Source organism: Entelurus aequoreus, linkage group LG27 (assembly GCF_033978785.1).
Source record: "Entelurus aequoreus isolate RoL-2023_Sb linkage group LG27, RoL_Eaeq_v1.1, whole genome shotgun sequence".
In the NCBI taxonomy this organism is placed as follows: domain Eukaryota; kingdom Metazoa; phylum Chordata; class Actinopteri; order Syngnathiformes; family Syngnathidae; genus Entelurus; species Entelurus aequoreus.
Genome location: NC_084757.1, coordinates 5,803,181 through 5,815,774, shown reverse-complemented (window position 1 = coordinate 5,815,774; position 12,594 = coordinate 5,803,181). Strand labels below are relative to the sequence as shown.

Sequence of the window (12,594 nt, the reverse complement as noted above, 5' to 3'; positions counted from 1 at the left end):
ACTGTGGTAATGTAAGTCTCAGTAGGTCAGACGAGGCACCAAGCAGTGTGGGTGGGGAGCGTTTCCGCAGAGTGTTTCCAGAGCGGCCAGCCTGAAATGTGGGTGTCAGGGACAGACGCGGAAGGAGATTTTTACAGGAAAGTTCTAAAGCTTAGTGATATATCACATATATCAGATTGTAGGTGGGGTTTTTTTACCCTTTGCATTCATATTTCGCTATTTTTGTTGCATTTGGCTTGATTGTAAAATATGTGGACGGAGAGGGGGTGTGACGTTCATATATTGTCAATATTCAGGGTTTTATCCTTCATAGAAAAATTTAAAACTCCATTACGTTTTTAAGGCGGTCTGTCATAATATTTTTAGCATTCAATCAGACTTTATTGTGAGGTTTTATATTAGTTTTTCTAAAAAAAAAGATATATAGGCCCCCAGACACATTTTTTTCTTTAAATTTGGCCCCCGAGTCAAAATAATTGCCCAATATAGTCTGAGGATACACACTCCAGTACAGTAGGTGGCGGTGTGCACCTGTAATCATGGCTGCGACCCGCCATCAAATGAAGAAGAAGAAAAAGAAGAATTGTCTTCCGGGCCATGAGGCGGAAGTGAAGAGACTCGCTACCGTGGCGTGTTTGCGTCAAAGTTGCCACTATGATGTGTAATTACTAGTAAACAAGCAGCTAAAGTCAACTCGTCCACATCCAGGTAAACTTTATTTCCATACATCGTCGGCAATGTGGGATTCTAGTCGTAAAATGACAGCCTGTTATAAGAAATGTCCTAATGACGTAACACCCTGTCCAGTTTAGCGTGGCTTGTTTCAAGTGTGTCCATGTTTTTGTTGGTGTTGACTTAGTTTTAAAAGAGACTTGGAAAGGTAAGGCAGGTGACGTCAAACAAACTAACCTACCTGTCTGTCTGTCTGCCACACCGGAAGTAGAATGGCCAGTCAGGAGCAGCTGGCAGCGGTGGGCAAAGTCCTGCTGGACCAGAGTCTGGACCTGACCCAGCGATTCAGGGCTTTGTTTACCCTGAAGAACTTGGGAGGTAATGTGTTTGAACAACACTCGCATGTAACCCTGCTCTCCGACTGGAGTCTGGGTCGTCCGCATGAGAGGCAAAGCGCGCTAACTACCGAGCTAAAATCCCGGGCTGTCGACGGTAATTATGGTAAACTTGTCTGGCAGTGAGGTTTACCAACGTACACATTGAGTATTTTCAACAATATTCTTTAAAATGAGCGGCAGTGACTCAGGAAGTGCAGCAGGGGGTTCCGAGATCCCCCGGCCGGGGATTAGAGACATACCTGTCAACTATACGTGTTTTTTTTTTAAAATAAACTGTTGTATTTCGCCCATCTTTCCCAACGTGAAAAACAAAAATCCTGTGGTACTGCAACTCTGGTCAGCTAGGCTTTGACAACACAGCCTGTAAAACCTGTAATAATAATAATAATAGATTTTATTTGTAAAAAGCATTTTACATTGAGCAAACAACCTCAAAGTGCTACAGTGCATTAAAAAAATACAAATAAAAACTAGAACAGCCCAATAGCTAGAACTAGTACACATATATCTAAAAAAAAAAAAGGGGGCTTTTAAGCCTTTTTTAAAAGCATCCACAGTCTGTGGTGCCCTCAGGTGGTCAGGGAGAGTGTTCCCCAGATAGATTTTATTTGTAAAAGCACTTTAAATTGAGCAAACAACCTCAAAGTGCTACAGTGCATTTAAAAACAAAAACAAACAACGCTAGAACCACAAATAGCTGCCCCCAACAAGTAAAATAAATAGTTAAAAATAAAAACTAGAACAGCCTAATAGCTAGAACTAGCACACATATATCTAAAAAAAGGCTTTTTTTTAAAAAGAAGGGTTTTTAAGCCTTTTTTAAAAGCATCCACAGTCTGTGGTGCCCCCAGGTGGTCAGGGAGAGCGTTCCACAGATTTTATTTGTAAAAGCACTTTACATTGAGCAAACAACGCTAGAACCACAAATAGCTGCCCCCAACAAGTAAAATAAATAGTAAAAAATTAAAACTAGAACAGCTTAATAGCTAGAACTAGCACAGATATCTAAAAAAAGGCTTTTTTAAAAACAAAGGTTTTTAAGCCTTTTTTTAAAGCATCCACAGTCTGTGGTGCCCTCAGGTGGTCAGGGAGAGCGTTCCACAGATTTTATTTGTAAAAGCACTTTACATTGAGCAAACAACCTCAAAGTGCTACAGTGCATTTAAAAACAAAACCAACCAAACAACAAAGCTAGAACCACAAATAGCTGCCCCCAACAAGTAAAATAAATAGTTAAAAATAAAAACTAGAACAGCCTAATAGCTAGAACTAGCACACATATATCTAAAAAAAGGCTTTTTTAAAAAGAAGGGTTTTTAAGCCTTTTTTAAAAAGCATCCACAGTCTGTGGTGCCCTCTGGTGGTCAGGGAGAGTGTTCCCCAGATAGATTTTATTTGTAAAAGCACTTTAAATTGAGCAAACGTCAGGGAGAGTGTTCCCCAGATAGATTTTATTTGTAAAAGCACTTTAAATTGAGCAAACAACCTCAAAGTGCTACAGTGCATTTAAAAACAAAAACAAACAACGCTAGAACCACAAATAGCTGCCCCCAAAAAGTAAAATAAATAGTAAAAAATAAAAACTAGAACAGCCTGATAGCTAGAACTAGCACACATATCTAAAAAAAAATTGCTTTTTTTAAAAGAAGGGTTTTTAAGCCTTTTTTTAAAAGCATCCACAGTCTGTGGTGCCCTCAGGTGGTCAGGGAGAGCGTTCCACAGATTTTATTTGTAAAAGCACTTTACATTGAGCAAACAACCTCAAAGTGCTACAGTGCATTTAAAAACAAAACCAAACAACAACGCTAGAACCACAAATAGCTGCCCCCAACAAGTAAAATAAATAGTTAAAAATAAAAACTAGAACAGCTTAATAGCTACAACTAGCACAGATATCTAAAAAAAGGCTTTTTTAAAAACAAAGGTTTTTAAGCCTTTTTTAAAAGCATCCACAGTCTGTGGTGCCCTCAGGTGGTCAGGGAGAGCGCTCCACAGATTTTATTTGTAAAAGCACTTTACATTGAGCAAACAACCTCAAAGTGCTACAGTGCATTTAAAAACAAAACCAAACAACGCTAGAACCACAAATAGCTGCCCCCAACAAGTAAAATAAATAGTAAAATTTAAAAAAATTAAAAGTAGAACAGCCTAATAGCTAGAACTAGCACACATATATCTAAATAAATCTTTATATCTTTTTTTAAAAGAATGGTTTTTAAGCCTTTTTTTTAAAGCATCCACAGTCTGTGGTGCCCTCAGGTAGTCAGGGAGAGCGTTCCACAGACTGGGAGCGGCGTCTCCCATAGTTCGTAGCTTTGTCCTCGGAGGTTGGAGGAGGTTAGCCTGTCCGGAGTGGAGGTGTGGTGTGGAGGATTTGGGGGTGAGCAGTTCTTTGAGGTAGAGGGGATCATTTCCATGGTGAGTTAGTAGGGAGACTTTGTATTCAATCCTGAGTGGAACAGGAAGCCGGTGAAGGTATTTGAGAACCGCTGTGACGTGGTGGTATTTCCACACTCTCATCAGGATCCTAGCAGCACTATTCTGTAAGTACTGCAGCTTCTGGATCTTCTTGCTGGGGATCCCCACAAGAAGTGACTTGCAGTAGTCTAGCCTGGAGGAGACAAAAAGCCAGCTTCAAAATAAAAGCACGCCAGTGCAACAGATTGGTTCCACTCAGGTGAAAATGGGGAAGACTTTGACAGAAGAGTGAGACCAGAGGTGTCCAAACTTTTTCCACTGAGGGCCACACATTAATGCAAGCATGCGGGGGGCCATTTAGATGTTTTTCATTTTCAAAACCAATACAATATATCACAAATATATTATTTATTGTACATACAGTGGTGGTCAAAAGTGTACGTACACGTGTAAAGAACATCATGTCATGGCTGTGTTGACTTTACAATCATTTCTACAACTCTTATTTTGTTGTGATGTAGTGATTGGAGCACATACTTGTTGCTCACTAAAAACATTCATGAAGTTTGCTTCTTTTATGAATTTATTATGGCTCTACTGAAAATGTGAGGGTCAAAAGTATACATACAGCAATGTTAATATTTGCTTCCTTGGCAAGTTGACCTGCAATAAGACGCTTTTGGTAGCCATCCACAAGCTTCTGCTTGACCACTTGACCACTAAATTGCTGCAGTTCAACTAAATGTGTTGCTTTTCTTACATGGACTTGTTTCCACGAAGGAGAGGGGGGCAGAGCAGAAAAGAAACGGCAGATCAACTGGTCTAAAAGGGGGGTCTATTTAAAGCAGACCTGGGCATTCTGCGGCCCGCTGGCTTCATCCGGCCCTTTGTGCGTCCCTGTCCAACCCGCGTGAGGCCAATCATAAATTACTAAATCAATTTTAAAAAGTATCTATGTCGAGTGTGCAATACAACGGTGCTGCTTTTGTTTTGAAAAGCGTTATTTGTATTACTTCCGTGTGGACGTATGCGCATGAGTGAATGTGAACAGCTGCAATCACAAATGACAAAATAAAGTTGAAAAAACATCTGTCATGCGCGCAATACAACTGTGCTGCTTTTATTTTGAAAAGTGTTATTTATGGGCGTGTGTCCGTGTGTAACCTATGAGTGAAGGTGCACAGCGACAAGTGATGCACGGTTTACACCCGAGACGCTAAAAAGAGAAAAGTTGATGAGGAATGGCGTGTTTTCAACAAGACATGGACTGCCAAGCAACGTTCCCTCTAAGGTGCGCGCCTACGCAATTGCGCACTGCTCAAGCGTCCTCTGCGCACAGCAAATATATGCCGCGCACCAAATCAAATCCCATCTGAATTCTAAACAAAATAAACATATTTATTCTATGTAATTATGCAATGCAACTTTGAGTGACAGTGACAACAAGCGGCCCTAACGGTGTTCGTCAACACCGTTCAATTGAACACCGTTCAATTATTGTAACGTCTATGGAGATGCTTCGAGGACAGGAATTATATCCATCACTTTATTGAGCAAAACTGTTTATATTCGGACATAACCACACCAAAAACATGAGTAAAACACTTCTATCTGGAAAAACTAGTCATTTTCTGCCGTACAAACCAGGCCAAAACCAACTTGTCATCTGTCACCAACACGCACACCACTAAACCACTGGTGCGTTTATGGCCACACAAAAAGTCGGACAACACAAACACCACACAAAGTTACACTATGACTCCTCAGTCATACGTGTGCTTATTTTACTGTCATTTATTATTCATGTTAATTTATTTATATTAATCATGGAATGCTGTTACTAGAGAAAGTTCCAGGCATGCACACTTCATCCGTAGCTTACATTTCATTGTGCAACATGAGGATGTTTAAGGGGAACTAAATGTGATCTCTGAAAGGGGTACAAATGATTTCCAAAGCAGTGCTTTTGGTATAAAGTTAAGTTAGGTTAAATGAAAGTATTATTATTATATATTTTTTTTATCTTACGGTATATATCAAAAATAATATTGAGCAAAATTTAATTGAAATATTGTCGAAGTGGCCCTCCAGCAGTGCTCGGGTTGCTCATGCGGCCCCCGGTAAAAATTAATTGCCCACCCCTGATTTAAAGGCTAGAGTTTACAAATTAGTTTTAAGATGGGACTTAAAGGCCTACTGAAATGATTTTTTAAAATTTAAACGGGAATAGCAGATCCATTCTATTTGTCATACTTGATCATTTCGCGATATTGCCATATTTTTGCTGAAAGGATTTAGTAGAGAAAATCGACGATAAAGTTTGCAACTTTTGCTCGCTGATAAAAAAAAAGCCTTGCCTGTAGCGGAAGTAGCGTGACGTCACAGGAGCTAGTATTCCTCACAATTCCCCGTTGTTTACAATGGAGCGAGAGAGATTCGGACCGAGAAAGTGATGATTACCCCATTAATTTGAGCGAGGATGAAAGATTCGTAGATGAGGAACGTTACAGTGAAGGACTTGAGAGGCAGTGATGGACGTATCTTTTTTCGCTCTGACCGTAACTTAGGTACAAGCTGGCTCATTGGATTCCACACTCTCTCCTTTTTCTATTGTAGATCACAGATTTGTATTTGAAACCACCTGGGATACTATATCCTCTTGAAAATGAGAGTCGAGAACGCCAAATGGACATTCAGTGCCTTTTATCTCCACGACAATACATCGGCGAAATGCTTTAGCTACGAGCTAACGTGATAGCATCTTGCTTTAACTGCATATAGAAACAAAAGAAATAAACCCCTGACGGGAAGTATAGATAGAAAATCAACAATACTATTAAACCGTGGACATGTAAATACACGGTTAATGCTTTCCAGGCTGGCGAAGGTTAACAATGCTGTGCTAACGACGCCATTGAAGCTAACTTAGCAACTGGACTGCACAGAGCTATGCTAAAAACATTAGCTATCCACCTACGCCAGCCAGCCCTCATTTGCTCATCAACACCCGTGCTCACCTGCGTTCCAGCGATCGGCAGAAGGACGAAGGACTTCACCCGATGCGTTTGGCGGCCCGGAGACGTAGGAAGTCAAGGTGAAGTCGGCGGCTAGCGCGGCTAGCGCTCCAACAAAGTCCTCCTGGTTGTGTTGCTGTAGTCCGCTGCTAATACACTGATCCCACCTACAACTGTCTTCTTTGCAGCCTTCATTGTTCATTAAAAAAATTGCAAAAGATGTCCAGAATACTGTGGAATTATGAAATGAAAACAGAGCTTTTTGTATAGGATTCTACGGGGTACCATAACTTCCGTTACTCGGACTTGGTCACGTGCATACGTCATCATACCGCAATGTTTCAGCCGGATATTTCCCGGGAATTTTAAAATGTCACTTTATAAGTTAACCCGGCCGTATTGGCATGTGTTGCAATGTTAAGATTTCATCATTGATATATAAACTATCAGACTGCGTGGTCGCTAGTAGTGGCTTTCAGTAGGCCTTTAAATGCTTCTACTGAGGTAGCATCTCTAACTGTTACTGCTAGAACATTCCAGAGCACTGGAGCCCCAATAGAAAACGCTCTACAGCCCGCAGACTTTTTTTGGGCTCCGGGAATCACTAATATCACTAAATGTGTTCAATGTCCCGTGTCGAGGACTTAAAGTGTTTTCAAAGAGATCGTTCCACATTTTGGGAGCATTTATGTGACGCGTTTTGATTTTTGTTTAGGCGCTGAAGCCGTGGAGTGGATCAGCAAAGCCTTCACGGACGACTCTGCTCTGCTGAAGCACGAGCTGGCCTACTGTCTGGGCCAGATGCAGGACTCAGCGGCCATACCCACCCTGAGCGCCGTGCTGCAGGACGCGCGGCAGGAGCCCATGGTCCGACACGAAGCAGGTGATTGGAGGTGTGGGGGGGACACATTAAAGTGTGGCACGGCAAGCACCAGTGTTGTGTGTGTCTGCAGGCGAGGCTCTGGGGGCCATCGGGGATCCTTCCGTTCTGGACCTGCTGAAGGCCTACAGCCGGGACCCCGTCGTCGAGGTAGAAAAGGTGCGGCGTGGCTCGCCATCACGCCTCCCTGACGACGTGTGCCTCGCCGCAGGTGGCGGAGACGTGTCAGCTGGCCGTCCGGCGCGTGGAGTGGCTGCAGAGCGGGGGGGAGAAACAGCTCCAGGACGGCCGCACGGACCAGAACCCCTACTGCTCCGTGGACCCCGCCCCTCCCGCCCCCAGGAAGAGCGTGCCCGAGCTGCGCGGCGCCCTGTTGGACGAGAGCCTGCCGCTCTTTGAACGCTACCGCGCCATGTTTGCGCTTCGCAACCTGGGCAGCGAGGAGGCGGTGCTTGCTTTAGGAGACGGTAAGTCAGGAACCTTCTTCCCACTGAGGGCCACACGCTGACAAATCAAAGTATTCAGGGGCCATTTTGGTAGCTTTCACCTTCAAAACCAGTACAACATACATTTTTCAAACATCGACTACTGTTGAAATTCAGTGTGAATTTTGGAAAGCCAAAGTGAACTGAAATGCTAAACAGTTAGCACGCTGGCAGGGTAGCCTCAAGTAACACAAAATGTGAGCTAAAAAAGCTAACATGCTAACAGTGCTATGTTAACGATAGCATTATGATAGCAGTTAGCATTAGTAAAATACCAAAATATATGCCACTGAGGTGTATACCTGCTCAATTAGCTAAAAAAAAAAATCTAGCATGCTAAAATGCTAACTGTAACATGCGTCAAGTCCCAAAATATATTACTCTGAGGTACCTGTACTTGGTAAAGTGTTTCAAATGCTAACCTGCTAATATTAGCATGCATCAAGTCCCAAAATAATACAGAGGTATATATCTAGAAAATTAGCCAAAAATCTAGCATGCTAATATTAAATGCTAACTATTTTGCCGTGGGCCGTAAAAAAAAATTAGCTACGGGCCGCACTTTGGTAACCCCCTGCGGTACCTTCATCAATTTTAAGGTGAGAAATTGTAAGATTTGAATGTTGACTCTACTACCTACTCAGTGGCCTAGTGGTTAGACTGTCCACCCTGAGATGGGTAGGTCGTGAGTTCAAACCCCGGCCGAGTCATACCAAAGACTATAAAAATGGCAGCCATTACCTCCCTGCTTGGCACTCAGCATCAAGGCTTGGAAGTGGGGGTTAAATCACCAAAAATGATTCCCGGGCGCGGCCACCGCTGCTGCTCACTGCTCCCCTCACCTCCCAGGGGGTGATCAAGGGTGATGGGTCATGGCCACACCTAGTGTGTGTGTGTGTGACACGGACTAAAATCAATCGTGGAAAGCGTCACAAAGCGGCGTGCCCTGCGTTCCAGGCCTGCAGTGTTCCAGCGCGCTCTTCCGCCATGAGATCGGTTACGTGCTGGGCCAGATGCAGCACCCGGCGGCGGTCCCGGCCCTCCGCGCCGCCCTGGAGCGCGGCGGCGAGAACCCCATGGTGCGTCACGAGGCCGCAGAGGCCCTGGGCTCCATCGGCGAGGAGGAGTGTCTGGCCGTGCTGCAGCGTTACCGTGGCGACAGCGAGCGCGTGGTCAAGGAGAGCTGCGAGGTGGCCTTGGACATGCTGGAGTATGAAAACAGCGAGCAGTTCCAGTATGCGGACGCACTGACACGCCCACAGGGTTAAAGGTCACATCAGGAAGTTACGTTGAAGTCCTGTACAAATAAATCAATCAATAAAATACTTCATCTTTTCTTACTAAGTGTATTCCTTCTTTCCGTTTTGACTGAAAAAATCCATGTACTGCATGCAGCTTCATGTATTTTTACTAGAGATGTCCGATAATATCCGTCTGCCGATATTATCGGCCGATATATGCGTTGAAATGTAATATCGGAAATTATCGGTATCGTTTTTTTTAATTATCTGTATCGTTTTTTTTGTTTTGTTTTTTAAATTTTTTTTTTATTAAATCCACATAAAAAACACAAGATACACTTACAATTAGTGCACCAACCCCAAAAAACCTCCCTCCCCCATTTACACTCATTCACACAAAAGGGTTGTTTCTTTCTGTTATTAATATTCTGCTTCCTACATTATATATCAATATATATCAATACAGTCTGCAAGGGATACAGTCCGTAAGCGCACATGATTGTGCGTGCTGCTGCTCCACTAATAGTACTAACTAGGGATGTCCGATAATGGCTTTTTGCCGATATGCCAATATTGTCCAACTCTTTAATTACCGATACCGATATCAACCGATACCAATATCAACTGATATATACAGTCGTGGAATTAACACATTATTATGCCTAATTTGGACAACCAGGTATGGTGAAGATAAGGTACTTTTTAAAAAAATTAATAAAATAACTAAATTAAAAACATTTTCTTGAATAAAAAAGAAAGTAAAACAATATAAAAACAGTTACATAGAAACTAGTAATGAATGAAAATGAGTAAAATGAAGTGTTAAAGGTTAGTACTATTAGTGGAGCAGCAGCACGCACAATCATGTGTGCTTACGGACTGTATCCCTTGCAGACTGTATTGATATATATTGATATATAATGTAGGAAGCAGAATATTAATAACAGAAAGAAACAACCCTTTTGTGTGAATGAGTGTAAATGGGGGGAGGGAGGTTTTTTGGGTTGGTGCACTAATTGTAAGCGTATCTTGTGTTTTTTATGTGGATTTAATAAATAAATTAAAAAAACAACGATACTGATAATAAAAAAACGATACCGATAATTTCCGATATTATATTTTAACGCATTTATCGGCCGATAATATCGGCAGACCGATATTATCGGACATCTCTAGTACTAACCTTTAACACTTCATTTGACTCATTTTCATTCATTACTAGTTTCTATGTAACTGTTTTTATATTGTACTTTCTTTTTTATTCAAGAAAATGTTTTTAATTTATTTATCTTATTTTACTAATTTTTTTAAAAGTACCTTATCTTCACCATACCTGGTTGTCCAAATTAGGCATAATAATGTGTTAATTCCACGACTGCATATATCGGTTGATATCGGTATCGGTTGATATCGGTATCAGTAATTAAAGAGTTGGACAATATCGGATATCGGCAAAAAGCCATTATCGGACATCCCTAATTTTTACACAATATTATCTAGAAATGTAACATGTTATAAATTAAATGTTTTTGTTCAGATAAAAATACTCAAATAACAGCTTGATTTGTGTATTAATCTGCAATAATAATCATGTTAATAACATGTTAGTTACTTATGCATTATTTAGCTTGGAAAGTAGTTATAATCTGTAAGTTGTAATGTATTTATATTTATTTATTTATATAATAAAAAATTGTAAATTATTATTATTTTATTTAATATTATTATTATTTATATATATATAATATTTATAAAGTTATAATGTAGTTATAATCTGTAACTATTAGTTCTGTGTTTCCCAATAATGTAACATATTATCATACATTACAAACTTTTTTTGTTGAAATAAAACTAAATATCTGATTTATGATTTCAAAGCAAGTTGTCCATTAAATTGTACATTTTAACACGATAGACTTTACAGTAAAAAAAAAAAAAAAAAGGCTGCTCAGTCGGCAGAATTTTATCGTTAAAAAAAAACCGTGGTACCGATTTTCCCTTTACGGTAATACACCGCAAAAACAACCATCGATTTGAGAAAAAAAATAAACTGGCTGCACAAGTCGCTTGAATTTTTACTGTAAAAAAAACATTTACAGTAATACATGGCGAAAACAATAGATTTTACAATAACTAAAATCCCGCTCAGTCGCCAGAATTGGACCGTAAGAAACACTGGTACCATTTGTCTTTTTACAGTAATATGCTGTAAACAAAACCAGGTACCATTTGTCTTTTTACAGTAATATGCTGTAAACAAAACCAGGTACCATTTGTCTTTTTACAGTAATATGCTGTAAACAAAACCAGGTACTATTTGTCTTTTTACAGTAATATGCTGTAAACAAAACCAGGTACCATTTGTCTTTTTACAGTAATATGCTGTAAACAAAACCAGGTACCATTTGTCTTCTTACAGTAATATGCTGTAAACAAAACCAGGTACCATTTGTCTTCTTACAGTAATATGCTGTAAACAAAACCAGGTACTATTTGTCTTTTTACAGTAATATGCTGTAAACAAAACCAGGTACTATTTGTCTTCTTACAGTAATATGCTGTAAACAAAACCAGGTACCATTTGTCTTTTTACAGTAATATGCTGTAAACAAAACCAGGTACTATTTGTCTTTTTACAGTAATATGCTGTAAACAAAACCAGGTACTATTTGTCTTCTTACAGTAATATGCTGTAAACAAAACCAGGTACCATTTGTCTTTTTACAGTAATATGCTGTAAACAAAACCAGGTACCATTTGTCTTCTTACAGTAATATGCTGTAAACAAAACCAGGTACCATTTGTCTTCTTACAGTAATATGCTGTAAACAAAACCAGGTACTATTTGTCTTTTTACAGTAATATGCTGTAAACAAAACCAGGTACTATTTGTCTTCTTACAGTAATATGCTGTAAACAAAACCAGGTACCATTTGTCTTCTTACAGTAATATGCTGTAAACAAAACCAGGTACCATTTGTCTTCTTACAGTAATATACTGTAAACAAAACCAGGTACCATTTGTCTTTTTACAGTAATATGCTGTAAACAAAACCAGGTACCATTTGTCTTTTTACAGTAATATGCTGTAAACAAAACCAGGTACCATTTGTCTTCTTACAGTAATATGCTGTAAACAAAACCAGGTACCATTTGTCTTCTTACAGTAATATGCTGTAAACAAAACCAGGTACCATTTGTCTTTTTACAGTAATATGCTGTAAACAAAACCAGGTACCATTTGTCTTCTTACAGTAATATGCTGTAAACAAAACCAGGTACTATTTGTCTTTTTACAGTAATATGCTGTAAACAAAACCAAATAATTCTGGCAACTCAACTGCCAGTCTACAGGTATTTTTTTTACGGACTACGTAAAATAAAATATATAATAATCAAATGCATTGGCAATTGTGTAATAATATCATGAGGGGAATCCTTATAATAATATGTATTTATTAGTAGTAAGTCTATCTTTTGTACTTT

The 12,594-nt window shown here is 39.9% G+C and overlaps 1 protein-coding gene across 2 annotated transcripts; it reads left to right on the top strand.

Annotated features, from left to right (window-relative positions):
* The first annotated feature begins 556 nt into the window (after window positions 1–556).
* Window positions 557–9,201, top strand: dohh (deoxyhypusine hydroxylase/monooxygenase). 2 transcript variants are annotated; one of them, XM_062038356.1, is made up of 6 exons: window positions 557–708; window positions 944–1,050; window positions 7,218–7,385; window positions 7,456–7,532; window positions 7,594–7,849; window positions 8,825–9,200. In XM_062038356.1, exons 2-6 carry the CDS (start codon window positions 945–947, stop codon window positions 9,133–9,135), a joined length of 918 nt encoding a protein of 305 aa, XP_061894340.1. In that variant the 5' UTR covers window positions 557–708; window position 944; the 3' UTR covers window positions 9,136–9,200. The 2 variants fall into 2 exon arrangements, with proteins under 2 accessions (XP_061894340.1, XP_061894341.1); XM_062038357.1 differs by having other exon boundaries at window positions 576–708; window positions 941–1,050; window positions 8,825–9,201.
* The last annotated feature ends 3,393 nt before the right edge of the window (window positions 9,202–12,594 follow it).

What these genes read in the sequence shown, in the direction of transcription:
- dohh (XM_062038357.1), top strand. Translation starts at nt 945, where the DNA reads ATGGCCAGTCAGGAGCAGCTGGCAGCGGTGGGCAAAGTCCTGCTGGAC. An exon ending in GCCGGGACCCCGTCGTCGAG is followed by an intron (nt 7,533 to 7,593) that starts GTAGAAAAGGTG and finishes GCCTCGCCGCAG; the next exon opens with GTGGCGGAGACGTGTCAGCT. An exon ending in GGTGCTTGCTTTAGGAGACG is followed by an intron (nt 7,850 to 8,824) that starts GTAAGTCAGGAA and finishes CCTGCGTTCCAG; the next exon opens with GCCTGCAGTGTTCCAGCGCG.